The sequence below is a fragment of the Drosophila arizonae genome, chromosome 3 (genome assembly GCF_054131065.1).
Source record: "Drosophila arizonae isolate 15081-1271.41 chromosome 3, UAZ_ARI_1.0, whole genome shotgun sequence".
Lineage (NCBI taxonomy): Eukaryota > Metazoa > Arthropoda > Insecta > Diptera > Drosophilidae > Drosophila > Drosophila arizonae.
The window spans coordinates 9,558,321-9,580,739 of NC_142923.1; the positions used below are offsets into that span (position 1 = coordinate 9,558,321).

At 42.6% G+C, this 22,419-nt stretch overlaps 4 protein-coding genes across 11 annotated transcripts; 2 read left to right on the forward strand and 2 right to left on the reverse strand.

Annotated features, from left to right (window-relative positions):
- Positions 1 to 66: 66 nt before the first annotated feature.
- Positions 67 to 6,840, reverse strand: PNUTS (Phosphatase 1 nuclear targeting subunit). Of its 5 annotated transcripts, none has more exons than XM_089463979.1 (6): positions 6,781 to 6,840; positions 5,683 to 5,834; positions 5,495 to 5,592; positions 5,147 to 5,421; positions 3,741 to 5,039; positions 67 to 2,235 (listed from the first exon to the last, which is right to left on the reverse strand). In XM_089463979.1, exons 2-6 carry the CDS (start codon positions 5,683 to 5,685, stop codon positions 599 to 601), a joined length of 3,312 nt encoding a protein of 1,103 aa, XP_089320105.1. In that variant the 5' UTR covers positions 5,686 to 5,834; positions 6,781 to 6,840; the 3' UTR covers positions 67 to 598. The 5 variants fall into 5 exon arrangements, with proteins under 5 accessions (XP_089320105.1, XP_089320106.1, XP_017859616.1 ...); XM_089463980.1 differs by lacking the exon at positions 6,781 to 6,840 and adding an exon at positions 6,639 to 6,780; XM_018004127.2 differs by lacking the exon at positions 6,781 to 6,840 and adding an exon at positions 5,971 to 6,156.
- Positions 6,841 to 7,073: 233 nt separating this feature from the next.
- Positions 7,074 to 8,286, forward strand: dbe (KRR1 small subunit processome component homolog dbe). Its single transcript, XM_018004952.2, has one exon. It carries the CDS (start codon positions 7,188 to 7,190, stop codon positions 8,217 to 8,219), a length of 1,032 nt encoding a protein of 343 aa, XP_017860441.1. The 5' UTR covers positions 7,074 to 7,187; the 3' UTR covers positions 8,220 to 8,286.
- A 484-nt stretch (positions 8,287 to 8,770) lies between these two features.
- aru (arouser) lies at positions 8,771 to 15,605 on the forward strand. Of its 2 annotated transcripts, none has more exons than XM_018002764.2 (6): positions 8,771 to 9,078; positions 12,235 to 12,602; positions 12,664 to 12,807; positions 12,874 to 14,475; positions 14,882 to 15,064; positions 15,129 to 15,605. In XM_018002764.2, the coding sequence occupies exons 2-6, from the start codon at positions 12,276 to 12,278 to the stop codon at positions 15,219 to 15,221; spliced, it is 2,349 nt and encodes a 782-aa protein (XP_017858253.1). In that variant the 5' UTR covers positions 8,771 to 9,078; positions 12,235 to 12,275; the 3' UTR covers positions 15,222 to 15,605. The 2 variants fall into 2 exon arrangements, with proteins under 2 accessions (XP_017858253.1, XP_089320107.1); XM_089463981.1 differs by lacking the exon at positions 8,771 to 9,078 and adding an exon at positions 10,683 to 10,770.
- A 1,381-nt stretch (positions 15,606 to 16,986) lies between these two features.
- Positions 16,987 to 20,509, reverse strand: LOC108610596 (32 kDa beta-galactoside-binding lectin). 3 transcript variants are annotated; one of them, XM_089463988.1, is made up of 4 exons: positions 18,363 to 20,509; positions 18,101 to 18,272; positions 17,443 to 18,036; positions 16,987 to 17,379 (listed from the first exon to the last, which is right to left on the reverse strand). In XM_089463988.1, exons 2-4 carry the CDS (start codon positions 18,187 to 18,189, stop codon positions 17,112 to 17,114), a joined length of 951 nt encoding a protein of 316 aa, XP_089320114.1. In that variant the 5' UTR covers positions 18,190 to 18,272; positions 18,363 to 20,509; the 3' UTR covers positions 16,987 to 17,111. The 3 variants fall into 3 exon arrangements, with proteins under 3 accessions (XP_089320114.1, XP_017858277.1, XP_017858276.1); XM_018002788.2 differs by having other exon boundaries at positions 18,101 to 18,294; positions 18,363 to 20,508; XM_018002787.2 differs by having other exon boundaries at positions 18,101 to 20,508.
- Between the last annotated feature and the right edge of the window lie 1,910 nt (positions 20,510 to 22,419).

Here is a 22,419-nt window from a genome sequence, read left to right on the forward strand (position 1 = left end):
TTAAAATGCAAATCATTTAACCTGATAGCAACGAGTACAAAAAAATCAAAAAGTTCGCCCAAGATATGACAGTTTAGATTAAATATATTTAAGACTAAGAGGAAATAAATGCTCGCTTCTGTTAACTGTGCCTCTTCCAAATCTATTTTAATTACAACTCTTAATAATTAAAGATAATTTGCAACTTTCTTCAAATGACTTGGTCTTTATTATTAATATTAACAAGCTAACCTAACGAATATATTATTAGTTTATGAAATTAAAAATGAGTTTACTTTTTCTTTTTACATTAAGCTAATCCGTATGAAAGATATTTGATATTAACATATGTGTTTAAAATATAGTTATACATATTTATATACAGTATAAAACTAAGTTTTTGGACGCCTGGCGAGGCAGTGGCGTTCCAGGCTACAGTCTTCATTGGCTGGGGTAGCAGCGTGGCTTGTGATCCGCATTAGTCTGGATTCACAGTCCATATCGCAGAGATTTATGTGAATATACATGGGGGCAGGGGTGTGATTCGGATTGTGTGCAAAGCTGTGGCGCTCTGTGAGATCTATATATGCGAATCTTCCTCGGAAGATTCGGCCGAATCCTACATACGCTTCTTCTGCGGATGCACGTACTTGCAGGACTTGCCCATGTGGCAGTGACCACGCATGAACTGCTTGCAGATTCCCGTGTTGTTACCACCGCCCCCGCCACGATTGGAGCCAGAGCCCGCTGACCGCCAATTGCCGCCGGAGTTTTCCTGGAAATTGTTGCCGCCGCTGCGCCAATTGCCGCCACCAGCGCCTCCTCCGCCTCCATTGTTCTTGCGATTGATGTTCATGTTGTTGTTGCGTGGTCCCCCACCGTTCATCATGGGTCCCATGCCATTGGGCATCGGTCCGTTCATTATGGGCCCATTGGGTCCCGGCCCCGGGCCCGGTCCTGGTCCAGGTCCATTCATCATCATTGGCGGAAAGTTCATGTTGTTGAAGCCAGGAGGCGCACCAAACGGACCACCTGGACTGCCAAACTGATTGCCCATAAAGTTAGGCGGCATGCCAGGCGGAGCGCTCATGTCCATGGCACCGGGAGGTCCGTTCATGGGATTCATCATGGGACTGCCCATCTGATTCTGCCAGATGGGCGGCGGTCCCGTTTGTGGTATATTCATGGGCATCTGTGAAGTTGGATTTGGTGGCATATTCCCCGTGCTGGGCATGTAATTGTTGCCGAACGGCTGGAAGGGATTATTGGATGGCAACATATTGGGATTCATACTGGGATTCATGTTGTTCATGTTGTCATTGTAGCCCGTCTCATTGCTGGTCGCGCTGTAGCCCTTCGGCTCCGGCCAGGGCAACGAGCTGTAGTCATTGACCGCATCCGGATTGCCCGTTAAATCGTCAATGGGTATAATTGGAATGTCGTGCGAGAAGTGCGGCTCCAGCTCCGCCTCGGCTGGGCTGTCCGGTATCATGTCCGGCGAGAAGTAGAGTGCCCGCAACGTGGTTGCCTCTCGTTCCGCCTGCACCACACGCTGCTTGGACAGATTGCCATTGGGATGATCGGGCACATTGGCCACCTCGATCAGTGGACGCCATTCCATTTGCGGCTCCATAATATCGTCGAAGCCTCGCCGCGCGATGTTCAACGCATCTCGTTCGCTGTAACGCTCCATGTTCTTCATTTCAAGGAAGCTCTGCTTCGTCACATTTACCCGCTCCGATCGATCCACCTCAAAGTAGCGAACCTGCGTCAATTTCTCATCAGGCTGCCAGGTGAGCTTCTTCTTGGGTCCCCGGCGTCGATGCAGCATCAGCACGCCCGGCGGTCCATTGGGTCCGCAGCCAGGTCCTGGTTTCTTGGGCTCTTCAGGCGTGTCGTCTGCATCATCCGCACTGCCATCGCCATCGGCATTCTCCCCCGCTGACTTCTCCCTATGCACCTTCTGCTCAATGTCCTCCTTGACCTTCTTCAATGGTATATCATCGTCGTCCACATCAGTGTCTTTGCCAGGCGACGCCGTTCTGCTGTCATCATTTTCCTTGGTGCTATCATCAGACTTATCCTCACTCTTCGATTCATCGAGAGTGTCCTGATAGAACTTCAATGGCGCCAGCGGCGCATCTTTCTCTGTGGGCGAAGCAGCTGCATTAAGTCGCTTGCGCTTGACAACCTTCTTGGGCTCTATGGAGGCAGCCAGCGCATCTGAGAAGAGATTCGTTTCCACCAGAGTTGAAACTGCAATAAATTAACAACAATTAACATAAGTAAAAAAAAAAAAAAAAACAGTATATATGGAATGGGTTCAATTCAAAATCTTTACGCACTGCATAGGTTTTTGCTTATGTTGCGAACTGAAACAAATTGCCAACTGATAAGAGACGATTGAAAAAACACACACAACCGGCAGACTGAATGGCTACAAAAAAAAAACCCCCAGCGTGCTGACACTAGCTTTATCTATGAATAAACCCTGTACGACTGACTATATATATATATATAAATGCATACATATGTATAGGTGCAGTTCCCAGCACACAAACCCAAAACTGGGACAAATTTAAAGCAGCTGATTTGGCTCTAAAAACAAAACAAAAACAAAACAAAAACAAAAAAAAACAAAATACACGAAATTGTATGAAACCTTCTGAACACCCCTCGCTGAACAACTGATCCAAGTGATCAACGTGTGGCTTGTGCCATGTTGCAGGCCTTCAAGTGAAAAGGCGGCCAGGTTCTCAGACCTTGGTAGCGTCAATGAACGCGCAACAGAACAGTATTCAATATAATTCTCGATCTTACGCTCATTTTTGCAGAGGCAATTACATACATAGATATCAAATGAATTGGGTTACTTGTCAGAATATCGCTGTGGCCATCATAGCCAGCGTTAACTGTAACGTGCTGTCATCATTTCGGCTACCAAACTTTAAGAACAGCCAGCTCAAAGTTGATATTTTTTGATATAGATATATATTCATCATTTCGTTTAATGCTCCATCATATTTTATTTCAATAGAAAAAATATATTTTTCTAGAGGAAAGTCGTATTTATTTTTTGTTCTCGTTTTTTCATATTATTATTATTTTTTTTTTTTTTTTTGAATTGTATTGTATGTAGTAGGTTAGTAAGCTGCATCTACATACCTTAAAAGCTAAATCATTAACGTGTATTGCATAGATTTAAAGGTAAATGTAATTGTCTATATTTTTTTGTTTGTTTTGTATTTGAGGTTGAGTTTTAATACTTAACACCAAGCCGACTTGTCGCCGCACCGGCTGTCCACTGAAGCGCATGCGCCGTTCAACGTGGGCTCTGCTTTTGCAGCTGAAGCCCCATCCGGGCATCCCAAATACATCCGCTCGCTGAGCCGCTGACGTCTCGACGTGACAGCCTCTCGACTGTCTGTCCATTTGAATACGCAGCTTCCAACTAAATCAAAAAAAATCTACTTCAATTTTAATACGAACTGTCGCCTGACCCAGCGAGAGACGATCAGCTCGCAATAGGCCAATAATTATTGGTTTCGAACCAAACCCCAACATTGCCTAACAATTGAGCAACCCACCCATCAACCAATCAATCGATCAACCCCAAGCGAAAATTAAACTCTTTAAAATGATTTCAACAAAAATACACACAAGTTCGTCTCAAATTGTCGCAAACAACAAAAGCAAAAACCTCAGTTTCTGTAAAGATAAAACAGAGAGATTAGTAATGAGCTCTATGGAATGATGCTTACTCTTTTTGGGCGCTATCAGCTTAACGGATCCCGGCCGGTCGACATGTCCGCTCAGATTGTTGATGTCTATCTTGGGTTTCTTCTCGGCGGGCGTATCCCTGCTAGGCGGTGGGGAAGGTCTCTTCAGTACCGTTGCCGGCGGCAACCCCGATGTGACTGCTGATGTTGGCGCAGTGGATGTCGGCTTCTTGAGGCCTTTGCGAGAGGGTGGGGGTGGCGCCTCCTCGGTGAGACCATGGGAACGAAATTTGGACTGATACGTCTTTACCGTGGCCGTCTTTTCAGTATCACGGCGTATTTCGATCGATATCGATGCCTTCCTACTAGGTATGGGTATCGATTTGGGCTTCTGCACATCGGCATCACCCTCTTTAGTTTTTTTCTCGGATGCACTCGCTGTTGGCGGCGGCATCAATTTATTATCTTTATCATTTTCCTTCTTAGAGGAGGTCGCCGTTGACGACGTTGAAGACGAAGACGCCTTGTCTTTGTCCTTATCGCGACTGCGATCTTTGGACGTGCTAGAGTTTGACGAACTAGAAGATGATGACGATGACGAGGATTTTGACGATTTATGCCTGTTAGACGATGAGGATGAGCTAGAACCCTCTTTGCGATCCTTATCTTTACTCGAGCTGGAACTGGAGCTTGATCGTGCCTTGTCCTTGTCACGATACTTATCGCTCGAGCTACGATGGGACGAAGATGATGAGCTCTTCGAGGAGCTCTTTGAATTAGAGGATGACGAAGACGACTTATGGCTAGACGAAGAGGATCTGTGACTACTAGACGATTTCCTATCCTTGTCACGATCTTTCTCAGATCTCCTACTTTTGTCGCGCTCACTTTTGTGCTTGTCAGCCTCGTCATCGATTTTTGAATCATTTTTACTACTATCATCTAAATTAGTTTTTTCAGCACCATCTAAATGAGCATTAGACTCGGTCCCTCTGGACTCTGAGCCTGTCTCAGATGGTGGTAAGGAACTATCGTCATCATTATATACACTATCTGCGGTTGCTAACGAGGACGCAGATTTGTCAACAGTTTTGATTGTTATAACTATATTGCGTTTGCGCTCGGCCGAAGAAATCGTGTAGTTCTGCTTAACAGGCGCACCGCCGCTGTCTGTGCTGTCCGACGAGCTGTGCTCTATATGCGAGTCCTTCTGATCTGCTCCAGAACCACTTTGCGACTCGACGGCCCCGCTAGGTGAACTAGTTGCTGCTGTACCGTTTGGATTTCCAGTAACAATTTTAAGCCACTGCTCAACCAGCCGCTTAGCCAATATACGAACACCTGAAAATGGCAAGAGGAAAGAATCGGTGCAAATACCCATTGTTTGGATTAGTTATATTATGCAATAAATTATGTTGTAATGTAAATTCTAGTCGACCCACACTTACCTTCATTGCCCCCATCTTTACAAAGCCCCTTGACCAAAATGGGCGCCGAATTTATTTTTAATCTATTTACATCAACAGGAGAAAGTAGCAAGAGTTCAAGAATTTCTTGTACGAGCGGCCAGTTCATTGTACGTATCGCATCACTCAGCCAAGTGCAGACCAAGGCCCAGCCACCAACAGTCATAAAATCTCCAAGTAGTTCAGTTTTAGTAGACTTTAAAATTTGCACGTAAACGCATTTTGAGACTAGCTTTTTTGAATATTTCGTCATTAACCTATAAAACAAAACGAAAAAAAAATTAACGTTAGAGGGCGCCTTGTTGATTTCCAAAATATTTGACAACTTACCCAGCTATCCGTTTTACTTCTGTCGCACTAAGTATACCACCGTTGGTATCCAAAAGCACCCGCAGGCACTTTAATAATTGTAAGGGCACTATGCGCGGCTATGAAAAAAAAAAAGAAAAAAAAAACAAGAATATAATTGTACTATAATGAAATCATTCAAATAAAGTGCCTAAAACAGAATAACTCACCATATTTTATTTTTAAACTATATGGCAACGCCAAATAGCAAACACACTACTGTCGTCTCTTTCTAACGTAAAAGTTGATATATAAACACCACGATTATTACGTAATGCACCAATTTTAGGCCATCAATTTGCAATCTTTTGTTGATTCAGATCTAAAAACGTAAAGAAACACCACTCAGTATTTATGCACATACAAATCATACTTATTAACTAATTTAACAACACTTTGCAAACCAGGCTACCTAGCGACGCAATAAACTTTTATATTCATATGGAATATTTTCGTACATATGTATAATCCATCACCTAAAGTCGCCAAATAATCACCAAAGGCCATCAAATTTTAGATGGACATGAAAGTTAATTTCTATAATTCGACTGGACCAATTTCATCAGCGATTCGATTGTGATAAAAACGTGTTTCGCGTTCTAATGCTCTTTTCGACCATGAAGTTGTGAAATCAAATCGACTAAATGCAATCGATACTCGAAAAAGAACATGCAGCCCTGCATTGAAACTGACCATTCGCTCGAAAAAAACAAATTTGATATTTTGTATATATAATGAAATATGCTTCTATACCAGTTGTTATTGTAATGATTGTATTTAACACGCGCTTGATTTGTTTGTTGAAGCCTCCTAGCTGCAAACAAATTTTTGTTTCTCGATACTCTTTATTAGAGAAAGTTGGCAGCGCCGTAACGTAGCCACGTAGACGCTTCGACGCCATATTGATTTTTCACTAAATTGATCACTAATACGCAATATGCGAGAAAATATATATTTTAACGATACAATACCAATGTTTTCCACTTGAAATGATAGAACTACCAAATTAAATCAACTTTATGCAAATTTTCCACGTCACGTCCACGCCCCCAAGTGGTTTTCTTTGCATTTATTCCGACACACTTCGCTTTACGTATATTGATGAAATTTTTACAACAATGCCTACCAAAAATTAATTCAATTCAATTGTTTGTATACAGAGTTTTCTTATTTTTAATGTCGACGAATTTTATAAATTTATTGCGTCTCAAGTTATATGCGAAAGTGAAAGTCCGTTCCTCAACGAAAATTACATCGACCAAACTCACCCAAAAGCAACAATAGAATGAAAACGGAATGGACAAATTTCCTTAAACACACCTTGTTTCAGAATTTATCGATATTTTTAAAATGGGACGAAGTTCGATAAGCTTTGGCACTGCGCCGCTACGTCACAAATTATTGGGAAAAAAACAAAAGCTTATTTAATTTACAAGCTTAAGCAATTTACATGATTAAGGAATCAAATGAAAGGTTTTTTAATTCTATCCATCCAAACAACCTCGTATGTGTTAAGTAAAGATGCCGTTATTGCTATCGATGGTTGAGTACGCAATGGATGCTATCGATTATTGTTATACGGGCACTCTTGATAGGCAGCTGTTCAAAACAAACGTGCACGGCCAAGTTTCTGAAATTAAATTCCATTTAAAAAGGTTTTTTCTGAACTCAAAATATGAGCGACAATGAAAGTGAGGGACCCACTAATCAAAGCACGGAGCCTGTGGACAATGCGTGGTCATTGAAGATACCCGCATTCAAGCCCGAAGACAATCCACATGGTCTGGTTGAGGAGAGCTCCTTTGCCACGCTCTTTCCAAAATACCGTGAGAAATATTTAAAGGAAGTTTGGCCCCTAGTGGAACAATGTTTGGCCGAGCATCATCTCAAGGCCGAACTGGACCTGATAGAGGGAAGCATGGTGGTGAAGACGACACGCAAGACATGGGACCCATATATCATCATTAAATCCCGTGACATGATCAAACTGATGGCACGCAGCGTGCCCTTCGAGCAAGCGAAGCGTGTCCTGCAGGACGACACCGGGTGTGACATCATTAAAATTGGTAATTTGGTGCACAAAAAGGAAAAATTCGTGAAACGGCGTCAGCGCCTCATTGGCCCCAATGGTGCCACTCTAAAGTCCATTGAGCTGCTCACCGATTGCTATGTCCTGGTACAAGGCAATACAGTCTCGGCTCTCGGTCCTTACAAGGGACTGCAACAGGTGCGTGACATTGTACTGGACACCATGAACAATGTGCATCCCATTTATAATATCAAAGCTCTGATGATCAAACGCGAATTAATGAAGGATCCCAAGCTTGCCGGCGAGGATTGGTCACGCTTTTTGCCCAAGTTCAAGAACAAGAACATTAGTAAACGCAAGCAGCCCAAGAACAAGAAGCCCAAAAAGGAGTACACACCATTCCCGCCCCAGCAGCCAGAGAGCAAGATCGACAAGCAGCTGGCCACGGGCGAATACTTCCTCAACAAGGAGCAGAAACAGGCTAAGAGACAACAGGAACGCACTGCAAAACAAGCAGAGGCAGCCAAGAAACAGGACGAGCGTCGCAACAAGGACTTTGTGCCACCAACCGAGGATACGCCCGGTCCATCTCGCAAGCGCGCTGCTGAGGATAATAAAGTCGATGTGCAAGCTTTGAAAGCCAAGATAATTAAAGCGAATAAAAATAAGAGAAGTTGATCTATAAATAAGTTTCTAAGCTATAAACATTTTCATAAAAACAATAAAAATAATGTTAATTAATCTAGTTGACCAATTGTTTAAAACTTATATTTTATCTGAAATAAGAAGGCCATCTTCAGTGGGTTTATGCAGTAATTTTCTTTTCTATACACATACATATATATTTATCATATATGGCATGAATATATTTAACTACCTGTGCAGCCTTAAAATCAGATTAAGAGAAATGTACATATACTTAATAACACTGATCACAAATACAATTTGCAAATGAAGTAAAACTTTACAGACTTGTAAATAGATAACAAACCTATAAATAAATATGTAAATTTAAATATAACAATATTTTATTAGTTGGGTACTCATAACGTATTTATATTTATTATAAATTGAGTATACTAGGTGGCAACGCTGACGCCCTCTCACTCTCCGAATGCCATCGCTCACTGTTGCGCTCTCTCAGCACAACGACTGACACTTTGAGGCTTAGCTCTTGTGGCTCTGGTTAACGGAGCTAGTGCTAGCCGTGTTGAGTTAGCCAAGTTAGTATCTTGATTTTGGTCTGGCCTGACGTACCAAACGCGGCCACAGCGGACAACGCGTGTGCTTTATAAATGACTACAATTACGGCGACAACTTATTTCCTTTATTTTCCATATAATTTGCAAACAAGGAGTGTGAAATAATAATTAAATCAGTGTTTAAATTACGCACGCAGTTGCGTATGTATAAGCCAAAAGCAAGCTTTGATTAATATAAAAAAGTGTTGTAAAAATTGAGAAGAACGAACGAAAGTGGAAAGCCAAAATAGAAGGAAGGCGGACGAGAATACAAAAGCACAACAAGTAAACGGCAGGTAAAACAATAAAGAAAACAAAAAAGTTGTGGACGAGCGGCTCTGTTAAGCTGGGATTGGAAGTGTGGAGGGAGGGAGATAGATGTCAAGTGTGAAAGAAAGAAATTAGATAAAAGCGCAAGCCCAATTACAGTTAGTTTTTATGTGTGTGTGTGTGTGTTTTTTTTAATGAAAATAATAAGCCAGCGTTAATGTCTGTGAAGAGTTTAATGGATGAAATGCGTTAAGCATGCCCTGCCTAACACAATCAAATATTTGAAAAGAAAAAAACCAGTTAAAAATATTCGTATCGAACGTGACAACAAAAATTCGAAATTCGTGCTAATTAGCAAAAGAATGCGCTAATATGAGAGTGAGAGAGGGAAGATGCGCTATATTTGGCTGTAGAATGTCTGTGTGTGTGTGTATTAGTTATTGATAAATGTTAACAAGGCAGAGTTGTATGTGTGTGTCTGTACAGGTGTGACATATGTACACATATATATGCACACACTTAAATAACAAATTTGCATTCGGTCAATTAGTTTAATACTCAATCAATTATTCGAACGATAAAGTAAAACTATATAAAACAAAAAATGTGAAAAATGTGAACTTTTATCTTTTTTTTATGAGAAAAAAAGAGAAAAGTAATAAAAAAGTTTAAGAAATATGTACACTCTTGACATGCCGCATTCAATAAATATTAACATATCTGCATATCAGATAAACAATTAAATAAAGCGACCAATTATAATATATAAACACACACACTTACATATGTACATGAATATATGGAGGTAACAGATAGCGCAGGTCGCTATGAATTAGTGAATGAATTGAACAAAAGCATTGAAAATCAATACGAGAAACCTGCCGCCGCTCCCAGTTTGTGTGCATACCTCTACCTTTGGTTGGTGTTATTGCCCATGCTATGTACGATACAGACACACACTCATATATATATATACAGTAAGGTATTCGTTTTTACATATGTGTACCTAACAGTAAGCGGCCACTTGTGTGAGTGCTTGTGGAAAAAATCATAAAAATATCAACAGAGCAAGAGAAAAACAGGTGGAAAAGAAAGCTAAAAAATGCGGTCGTCAAAAAGTAAAGTTGCAGCAGACGCAGCGGGGACAAATCCGAGTTACCTTTTTAAAGCGCACACAAACAAAAAGACAAACATACACAAGCACACACACATAGACGCTCAAGCAGAATTCAAGTAGGAGAGCCGAGAGTCTCACTCTCGGCGCACCTGGCAAGCGGTGGTCACGCATGCGCATGTGTTTGAACGGGATGGCGATAGTGTACTTGCTTGGGGTGTCGGTGTCGATGTCTCCCCATTTGTAACTGAGCCGAGAGTCTCACTTGTTCACAAGCTGGTTTTTCACAGGGGCACACCAACAAAAACAACAATAAACAACAACAATAACAGCAACAACAACAACAACAAAAATATCTAAAGCACACTTAGCAATAACAAAAACGTTTGTTGTTTTGCCATTTGTCTGCTCCATTGGAATGTTTTTTAGATAAACAAAAAAAAAAAACTGAGAAGTACTGAAAAATAATATATACATATGTAAGTCAGGCAACGCCGCTTATCTGTGTTATTACTCATACATACACTAGCAGGGGGATGCAGCTTAAGTCATTCACATGCATAGATACGTATATATTTAAACGTGCATACATACATACATATAAGTAAGTACATTAAGTGTGTATATACTTTGATGTTAAAATTTTAATTCCAACGTCTTGGTAACTAAGACGAATGACTTTTCCTACTATCAAAACAGTTGCTTATCACGACTTTATTAATTATCTGTACTTAATGAATGGCTGCCTAGCCGGCCGGTCGACCGTTACGATATTACTGTGTCTTTACGACGCCACCGCCACACATACAGCAAACGAAATAAGATTCATAATGATAGTAGGGCGAGTATACTACTTACTTCATTATGCTCTGGACACTTTTGTTAGTTAAGTGTGATAATTTTTTATGGCCCCCATTCGTCAACGTTGTCTTTGCCCTAAGCATAACTTGTGCTGTAAATCTGTCAACCAAAGGAAAAACAAAATCAAACTAAATATGTGTATATCCACATACATACTTTGCCGATGATGCAATTTGGCATGCGAGAATATAAATAAGCCAAGTATAAAATACATACATATCTATATAGTTTGACTCTAACATTCAAATTATAAATTCCCACACACATATATGTGTATAACTATGCACATGTGTGTACAACTATGTATGTGATCGTCTGTTACTGGGCATCCGGCGCAGTCGCCGTCGGCACACGCCTAAGTAGTTGCTGTCACTTAAGTCGAGGGAGCGGCTGTTTGCAAAGTGTGTTTGGGTTTGTGTGTGTGACTGTGTGTGTGTGCGTGCAGGCGAGAGAGCGGTCTGTTTCGTGCTCTTTGCGATTTGGCAAACTGTTGAGCGCGACAGCGAAAGAGATTGGAAGAGGGAGAGCGGTAAGGTTGCCAGAGGCCACATAGACAAACAGGTAGATTCTATACAACTGACAAACTGACAGCTGGGCTCAGCTTTTGACTGCGGGGAGAGATGGGACGGGGAAGCGCGATTTTTAAATTCCAAAGCTGCGCGACTGCGAACGAAATGTTAAAGTTTGAGAATGGCTACTATACGCTGCTCGCATTTTACGAATGGAGTAGTTTGGTTTCGAATGTCTAATCTTTTCTAATGTATTTAAAAACTATTTTTTTTTTTTTTTTTAATTAAAAATTGCATTATAAATAAAAAATAAACACAATAAATTCGACAGTTATTAAGCGAGCATTATAAATAATTTATTTAAAACCAAGCCACTATCTTTATTGTTGCTATCATTCGCTATAGTCGATATTTGAATAGTCATTGTCTTAGGGGCACGACCTTTGCGTTTAAAGCAATTTAAATATATTACAAACAGACTTGTGTAACGTGTAACAGAGTATTGCGTAGTCGCTTACACCTGTTTTAACATTTGTACTTGTTGCGTTTGTACCTTGTGTTGAGCATGGAATGTGGCCTGAGTCAGAGCCGCAACCACTGCGCAATATTTAAAGCCACAAAGCAAGCTATTTGGCTGGCTGGCGGACTGACGGGCTAAGGTGGATGCTTATAGTAAATTCCGACATTTTCACTTTCAGCAAGTGAGTCCGGATAAACATTCACATTCACCATTGCCGAGATGGTCAATCATCATTCAAATGGTGGCGGCAGCGCCGGCAATAGCAGCGGAGGCGCCCATGGTGGTGCTGGCGGCGATTATTCCGGCGACGATCGCAGCGGTGGCGAGGAACGAGAGCGATTGGATGGCATGGATTTGCATGATAAGCCCACATATCTGCTCGAGCACCTGGCCACATTCACCGTGAACAAGGAGTCGGGCATTGTGTATCCAGCGGACGGCATGCGTCGCCTGCTACAGTTGGAGAAGACAACGGGCATTTGGTCGCAGAAGATGCAGCTCTGCTTGGACTATCAATGGGTGCTCATTATGGATTACGAGACGGGGGTACGTAAATGGAACTGAAGCTAGCGATAAACTTTATTAACGAATGTTCTCTAATGAGCAGAACATAATCGAGAGATTTCCCGCCTCGCTGGTGCAGGAGCCAACAGCCTTCACATCTAACGATGCCATGGAGCTTTACAATAATATACTGGTCTTTATTGTCTCGGGCGGTGGTGGTTCACGCTCCGAAATGCACATATTTCAGGTGAGTAATCCGCTGAATCCTTAGAAAGTCACGCGAATTGATTCAATTTCCTATTTCCCCCGCCAGTCACAAAGCGTTTCTGCTGTTCATCTAGTGGAGGATTTGAAGCAGTTGCGCAGCGGTAAAATGATCACACAACAGCGTGGTGCCACGCCCACACAGCATACGAGTGGCGCCTCCGGCTCTGGTATGGCTGGCATGATGATGAGCAAAACATCGTCCTCCTCATCGCATAGTCGCATCGAGCACCATCATCAGCGTGATCAACGGGATCGGGAGCGCGGCAGGGATCGGGAAAGGGAAAGGGAGAGGGAGCGGGATCTGCATGTGCAGCATCATATGCATCAGCGCAGCAGCGTGGATCAGTATGGCATGCGAGGCTCTGGAGCTGGCGCTGTCACTGATGTGGACATTGGCCCGAATGGCGAGACAGACTCGGAACATGGCTGCGTCAATGATCGCGACGAGACAAGCTCCACGTCCAGCGAGAAATACGAACGGGATGTGGCCGTGCTGAATCATTGTTTCGATGATATCGAGAAGTTCATTGCACGACTGCAGCACGCGGCGGCTGCCTCCAGGGAGCTGGAGCGACGTCGTCGCAATCGCAAGTCAAAGAAACGTGATCCTGGCGAGGGCCTCCTCACGTTGCGCACCCGGCCGCCGCATGAAAAGGAGTTCGTGGATATCTTTGCAAAGTTTAAGCTTTCGTTCAATTTGCTGGCCAAGTTGAAGGCGCACATCCATGATCCCAATGCGCCGGAGCTGGTGCATTTTCTATTCACACCCCTGGCTCTCATCGTGGAGGCATCCAGCGACACCTACTACGAGTCGCAGCTGCCGTCGCGCGTGGTCAATCCCTTGCTCACCCGCGAGGCCATCAATTTGCTAATCAACTGCGTCACCAGCAAGGAGACCGAGCTGTGGCGTTCCCTGGGCGATGCCTGGGTCATACCACGCGACCAGTGGAAGGAAGATGTTGGCTCCTATCATCCGGTCTTCCTCGATGGCTGGTCACCCGATTACTTAGTCATTGACGAACTGGAGGCCACATCGCCCACGCACGTCAGCAAGCGTCGGCTCGATGTGCAGCCGGGTCCGGGCAGCCACCTGTCCGGCCTGAATGGACGTGGCGCCGCCGGCGGCTACGATGACTACGACACGAATGGCATTGGCATCTCGCTCAGTGAGAAGTACACCATACACCATGGCAACGATCGGGATCGTGAACGAGAACGAGATCGATCCGGTGCAATAAGTGCCTCAGATTTCAATGCACGCAGCGAGCTCTCCTTTGACTCCATTGAGCGTGGCAGCGGCGGCGGCGGCGGTGGTGGCATTCCCTCCAGTGGTGCTGGTCATGGCCCCACTGCTGGACCCACACTCAGCGCTATTACAGCGGGTCTACAGAATTTACACACACGCGACTCCCGCAACGTGAGCAGCTCAGGCGGCAACTACGGAGCGAGCGGCGTTGGTGGCGGCGTCTCCGAGATATCCGCCGTCACAGCACGTGGCGTGGCCAATGCAAATGCTAGCGAGGATCAGCTGCTGGAAGCCTGGCTAGAGGATCTGCAGGCATCGGGCGCTAAAATTGTTCTGGTCACCTACCCACGCACTGCCAACAATGACAAGGAGCTGAGCGTGATGCGCGGTGAATACTTGGAGGTGGGTTGACGATATATAAATATATGTGTGTGTGCGGGGATATATTATGAATTGATCTATGGGCCAAACATTTTCGTGCGTCGTACGCATTTTCCTCAAGTGAATTCATTTATAGAACTAATTTAGGCCAAACGATCGTAAATCATCTTAAGAAATTTATTAATTATCGTTTAAGCAGTATATAGAGTTACTCCAAGTGGTAAAACAATTTATAGATCTACTTATACAAAGTATCGCGACTTTTTTAAAGTATTTATTTGTTCAACTTCAAACTTGTCCAGTTTTGAGTCGTCCCCATTAGATATTATAGACTGGTGTCAAAGGTTTTTCCAATTCTCAGTATTTGTAACATCTTTCACTTATCACATTCCTTTTTTACTTACATGCTCTGTTTTCTGTATTCTAGATTCTGGATGACACCCGGAAGTGGTGGAAGGCGCGCAATATACGCGGCCAGGTGGCCCATGTGCCGCACACGATTGTCACGCCCTTCAATTATGGGGACGGGGACGGCGGCAATGGTCAGTTCTATGGCCAACAACAACAGGCGGCAGCGAATAAGTCACGTCACATGTCACCATGCAATGTGGTAAGTCGGATCTCTAAATCCAACTATATCTCAGTTACTTAACAGTTATTTCCCTTTACTGCAGGATAATCCCAGCATGGATCAACGTTCGCCAGATGCCACGGATATGATACGTAGCAAGCACCTGGGAAAGAAGGGCGAATTCCGTTACTTTTAAGAAAACTGCTTTCATAATGTAATCCAATATGAACGAATAGTTGATCCTGACCTACGAACAGAATTTGAAAGGAATTAGCCCTACTTAAAAGCCTAGTTTGTAGCTCCGTTTCGATGTGTATATGTGTGTTTTATTATCAAAATGAAAACTCGAAACTAACCGTAAGACTAACTATAAGTTGTACTTCATCGAAGTTTAGCCAAACACACACACACACACACTCAGCATCACAGTAGAGTGCCCATACCATATGGTATATACATATTGTTTATAAAGAGAGTGGGACTGGCGGTAAAAGCAATCAATTGTTTAATAAAGCCTGGTCCTTGCAATAACTAAAGGAACCTAAATAAATAAAAAGTTGATTTAATCGTTTATCAATAATTCAAATGTTTTTATACTCATTCACGAAAGTGAATCAGTATATTGGTTTTGTGCAATGTCCGTCTTGCTGTCCGTCCGTCTGTCCGTCTGTCCGTCTGTCCGTCCGTCCGTCTGTCCGTCTGTCCGTCTGTCCGTATGAACGCAATCTATTTCGGCGCTATTGAAGCTAGAGACTTGAAATTTGGAACACATACTCGTGTATATCTCCGATTTATAAAGTGTTAAAATTTTCCCGATCCGCCCACTAGGGGCGTGGCAAATCGGAAAATGCATTTTCCCATATACCAGAAATCATGTTTGTTGAAGAGCTAGAAAGCTGAAACTTGGTATGTAGGTCCGCGTTGACCACCCAAGATCACGAGCTATGGCGGATATATCTACGCCCATTGGGGGCGTGGCAAATCGGATAAAACTATATCTCCTAAAGTTGTAAACCTAGAATGCTGAAATTTTGCACGTCAGCTAATGGTATGATTCTATAAAGTCTGAAGATAAATTATAAGTCTACGCCCGTTAGGGGCGTGGCAAATCGGACCTGAAGATATAGTGATTTTTAAAATTCTCCTATATTTTGGACACTATTGATGGCAGAGACCTCAAATTTTGTATATATACTCGGACTGATCACCCAAGACCAAAAAGTTTTGTCGGATATATGTCCGCCCACAGGGGGCGTGGCAAACCGCAAAAGTTTATATCTCCTAAAGTATAATAGCTAGAAGCTTCAAATTTGGATAGTTGAGTTACTGGTAGCCTCCTCTATCGATTCCCCAAAAATAATTTTTACGCCTCTTTAGGGGCGTGGCATATAGAAAAATACCCTGTAATTTTCACATTTTTTTAGGGTAAGAATTCAAACTTTGCAGTTAGGGTAACGTTATCTCTTTCTAAAAACTGACCAAAAATGAGGTGTCTACGCCCAGTTGGGGCGTGGCAAATCGGAAAAACCTGTATATTCTACAGTATTAAAACGAAACTTAACTACTAAATTGTTGATGGGATGTGAATGAGTATTCCGCAGTCGGTAACGCCCGACTGCAACGTTCTTACTTGTTTTTTTTTGTATACATAGGCTATTGTTGTCTTACAGCTGGTATATATGGCTACATATACTATGGCTAAAATATTATTTATTGCTTCTAATGTATTCTAGCTCAATGGCTAGGATAAACTCCATTAGCAGGAAATCAAGGCGTATTTTTCAATATTTTTTAAAAACATTTTATGTAGCTCGTGAAGAGCTCTCTGTTTTATTTTCCGTATCTCCTTATCATTTTTAGTATTTGTAGCATAAAGGATTTCTAGTCATTTATAGTTATTAGAGAGATCACGTTTCGTATATCTTTGGAAGGTTGAAGAAAATAATAATACTCTCCAGGACTGCCCTTGAATGAATTAGATTTATTTAATAAACATGCTAGACTACAGGTAGCTAATTAACTGGTGTATTAGAAAAAAATGTCAACGATTGCAGCTAGAGAGATTCCAAAATCCGACAATTCCTTTTTAGATTATCGACAATTTCTCCACACGCGAGAGCAATGGGGAATCCGAGTGATATTCCAAGCTTCTGACCGAAAAGTCACCCGATTCGTTGGTGAAGCACTTGAGCGTGGAAATGGAAAATGGACGCAAGGGGAAATTGTAATAGGTAAAATATTGTCCATTGACGGCAATAAGGAACGAGCGATCGCCAATGCCAAAGGCGATCTTAAAGAGTTTGCCACGTACAAACGGAAATTCGCCTTCAGTTTCCTCGTCGTCTGGAGCATAGCTGTACCGAGAGATAAAAAGAGAGATTCAGATATTGAATATAGAAATGAATATTTGCACCCACCTGTTGTCCTCGCGCTGATAGGAACGGGATACGGTCATCCTATCGAAGTTCACATGAAACTTGAGCACCATGCGACCCGTATCGTTGCACTGGAAACAAATGGAAAACTCCGTTGTGGGTGGACCCTTGGCAATGCACTCCATGGCCACAACGGTGCCCGTCTCATAGCGCCTGGGCACATCACTCTGAAAGGCCACACGATCGACGCACATCAGGCTGCGAGGAAACACCAGGGGGAACAGCATGCGATGATGGAACTGAGTGATCTTCTCGAAATCCCCATAGGCACGCACATAGTTGATTTGCTTGGGAAATTTGACGAACTCGAACGAACCATAAAGTTGGTCATTCACATAGATCTCGAAGCAGCGCTGCAGTACGGCTACGCGAAAGGTGAAGCACTGACCCGGCACTAGCGGATTCTTGGGTCCGTCACACTTCCAATTCTTGGAGATCTCCTCCTGCTGCCAGCCCTCGCCTGGCTGGAACATGCTGCGAATGATCTGACCTTCGCGAAAATTAGCCTCGATTTTGAGGAAAACCGTCTCGCTTTCATTCTGAGCATTCACATTGTCCGTCAAATCCAACGAGATTCTGCAAAGATTTCCATTTACCACCTCACCGATATTGAAGAGTTAGCAAAATGTTTGTTGCCTACTTATTGGGATGCGGCTTGACTTTGCCGCTAAGGATGAGCACATGGCCGAATGGCACCTCCGTCAACACTTTAGCCTTCCAGATGTTCATTGCGATTCAACTGCTGCAATGCAACTGATTCGTTGATTCGTTCCTTCACTCAGCTCGCAGACATTTTGTGCCTTTGTGTAGCTCTGTTTTATGTGATGTTATATGCTAATAGATTTGCCATTCATTGGCTTTCTACATTTATTATCATTATGTAAAGCGAAATGAAGAATTACCTGCAGCCGCATGCAAACTTGACATGGACACATGGTAAGGTTAACCCGTCATGGAAGGACCCTTCCACGACCCCTTACACAGGCCTATAGGCCTCTGGGCCGAAGCGTACCCGCTCTTGACTGCACTGAACTGAACCTTGTGCCTTTATTTATTTGATTCAATCCTTGCCTTTGTAACCCATAACTGTCATCCTGAAGCGCTTTTCACGGTTGTTGGCCTTACGCCGACGCCGACGCCGACGCCAGCGCCCCCGCCTCCTAGCCAAATTATTAGCCAGTTACCTGGGCTATTGTTGTTGCGTGTCTTTCAGCGAAATAAAACAAGGCAACAATTGATTCCCTGTCTAAAGTTTTTGCATTTACCAGCTAGCAACACGGCCCTAAGCTCTAGGCCACTCATCGTCATCGTCGTCATCATCATCATCATCAACAGCCTTCTTGGGGCTCTCTTTTGGACAGGGAATTCATTTTCGTTTCTTTTGACGTTTCTTGGCACCCACGCCTCCTCGACGCCAATGACATCGAAGTAGTTGCTCGATTCGCATCTAGTGGGAGTAGTCGATTATATGTATATACATATAAATATATATATATATATATAGAATCGGCACGTCCTCGTCTGTCGTTTGCACCTGATCGTCGTGTAATTGTGTTTCAACAAGGCACTTCGAGGCTCTACGAGCCTCACGCTCTGCAGGGCTCCGCAGATAGCTCCCAAAATAGTAATTTAGTTATGAATCTGTTTGGCAATTAATAAGCAAATCGTAATCATAAATTCAACTATCCACTTGTTTATAGTTCATTGAACCCTCCCCCCGGGGCCTGACCTTGTCGACCTCACCTCCAAAAAAACGAAGGGCTGGCACTGCCACAGAGCTACAGCTAATGAAGTAATCGTGTCGATTTCAACTTTAATTTCCGCTTGTCACTCGGGCTGATAACTCGAGCAAGGTTCTGTGTACGTTGCACAATTATCAGTTTCCATTTCAGTTTAAAAACCCTCACGCCCATATATATTCGTATGTATTACACATATATCGACATACATACATATATACGACAAGCCACGTCGTCGATGAACATGCATTAGCTTAGGGGCCCCGAGATTCCCTGCCTCGTTATCGTCAATACAACCCAAATAAATCTTACAACCGTACCTCAGGCATGTCGAATTACTTTAAAGCAGCCAACGACACGTCTACAAAAAAAAAATCAGATTTTACACTCGCCCGACGGGACGGGCGCTGTTAGGGGTTAGGGCTATGGCTAGGGGGTGTATATCGTGCAAAGCAATAATGGTAATAGCTTTATGGCCTATGCTATGGCTGTCCATAAAAGTGCTCACTAAAACAGTAGCCCAACTCGATCGTCAATATATTTATATTTATATATAGCTATTGCTAGAGTATCGATAGAGAGTTATAGCTGCTCTCCCTCTCTCTTTCGCTCTTTCGGATTCTATACGGGCGGCGCAATCAGTTTAATGTTCAGATTAGGAGCTGACTGGCTTGCATATATCGCGTATCAGTGTCATTATCAATGGAAGAGAGAGAGAGAGAGAGAGAGTGAGCGAGAGAGCCTCAAGCTGTGTGCAACTTGTATGTGATTGATTGTAGAGGTAACGGTTTGCTTATCTCTGGCAGCGATTCTTCGCTCAGGTGGCAATAAACGTTACCCAGTCTAGGGCTCGCTGCTCGATCGAATTCTGATTTGGCAGTTGATGACGTTGGCAAATAGCCAAAAACGATTCGGACTTAACTGTGTAAATTAGTTAGTAACGTTACACACACACACACATATATAATAGAGACACCTGGCCAGGTGGTCGCAGGTGGTCCACCACGTGGCGTTTTATCGGGCATGAAAATAACTTAAGCCAAACGAACAAACTTTTTGCAATGCTTTTCGAACAGTTTGCATTCCCTTGGCCCAAGTAATTCGCAGCCCCGCAGGAGCACACATTGAACAGGAAAATGCCGCACCGTCTGATCGCACTCAAAGTGTCCATTGATTGGGATTGGATCGTAACTCCTCTAACGATCGCACCTGGGCAGCGCGTGGCACTATGCACTTGTCGCGTATCGAAACGTAACTGAAACGTTGGATTTGTCGATGAAATTTAAAACGTCAACGCTGCTTGGCGGGCCACGAAGTTGTCGATCGCTCGAACCGAGCGAGTGCTCCCTGGGCTGATATGAATTGCAAGAGCTGGAGCACACAGACAGGCACCAGCGCGCACACACACGCACACATCTGCGCACCTGTGCAGATGGAAGGAGGAGGAGGAGGAGCTCTGAGTGTGTGTGTGTGTAGCCAAGACAGAAAGCAAATAAATATGAAATATTGAACGCATAAATGTGGGACAAAAGTGGGTAATTTTTTATATATATTTTTTTGTTTGTAGATAGCAATACGACAGAGTCTACAGGTGTGCAGGCGATACCTGTGTGTGTGTCTGTGTGTGTGTGTGTGTGTGTATTGACTATTAAGCTGACGATACCCAACTGGAAATGCAGTCCTTGATCAGTAGTAGCTCACTCTAGTTGCCATGTCAGCCTGATATGCTCACTGACATGTCAGCGAATCTGTCATGCTGCTGAGAACACAACTCACTTAAAGTAAGAAAAAAAATTGAAGTCTTAAGGGTTGAAGAATTATATATGCTAGAATAAGAACTCAAGTCAAACATAGATTTAATAAAATACAAGTGTGGTAATTGATATGATATTATATATATTGATGTAATATAAAGTAGTTTTTTTTTTAAGATTTTTTTTTTTCAAGTAGCAAAAGGACAGTGAATTGTTAATAAAAATACAAATAAATAATAAATGAGAGAATATATTTAACTTGGGAAGAAAATATACAGTAGGTAAAACCCTATAAAACCCTAATTTTGCAGTAAATGTCTTAAAAATGAAAATAATTAAATTTGTAAATAAACGTTTGAGCTAAGACATAATATACATACTCTATATAATATGGAATAATAAAATTTATTAATATTACCTGTATTATCCTATCTCTTCTTATATGCATTATGAATCAGCTTTAGCTCAAAATGATTTCATTCTATCAGCTCAAAATGATTTCTACTTTTCAAATTTATGTAATTCTAGTATTAAGGCATATAGCTTAATAATTGAGATCTTACAACCATTCTATGAACAGCCGCTAAGCCCGTTAACTTCAATTTGAAAACTTTATTAAGCAAACCTCGTATAGATAGCTCTTATGACCTGAGGATAAAAAATATGTAAACAAATTTTTTTTAAATAAATTTAAAATTTTGCAAAAACAAACTCCGCATACAACATAAGAGATATATGTATCTGCCTGAGTGCCCCACTTACAATCACAGCGAACCTTCAAAAAGACTCCTGCATAAAGCTAATGTCACTTAGGCCCAATCATGTTAAGGTGCTCCATAGCTGATTGACGCATTTTCCACTGGGCCTAGCTGCACTTGTCTGGTCTTGACGTCGGAAAATGAAATGGAAATGTCGTTAATGACAAGTTTGAACTGTTTTGTATGTCGCTTACAATTTGTCTCAATAGATTTCGAGACGGGAGAGCTCGTCTTATCAGCAGCCGCAGCAGGTAGTTGCTTTATATCTACATATATATGTACCTGAGTAACTGTGCGGGTGTGCGAGTGCGCAAGTGTGTGTGCCTGTGTGCGTGAGTGCTGCTTCATAACACAAATGACTTCAACTCAAATTGTTGTTTGCTATTTGCTCGACATACATATGACGGCAACAAGCAAGTATTGAAGACACGTTTGCATTGGTATAGAGCAGATACGAGTGTTCTCTTCTTTTCAGTGGCTTTATCAACGAGCATGTCATGTTCTCCTCCTCTTCTTATATTTTTTTTTTTATATGTGGAGAAAAACCTCATAGTTTTCTTTGATGTTTGCCAGAGCCGTAGTGTCATTAATTGATTTATACTAACATCGATTGTCATAGAGTGTCCCTTAGCTGTCTGTCCAAATGTCCATCGATCTGTCAGTCTGTCAGTCTCCCTGTCTGTCCCTTGACACTGGATATCAATCGTG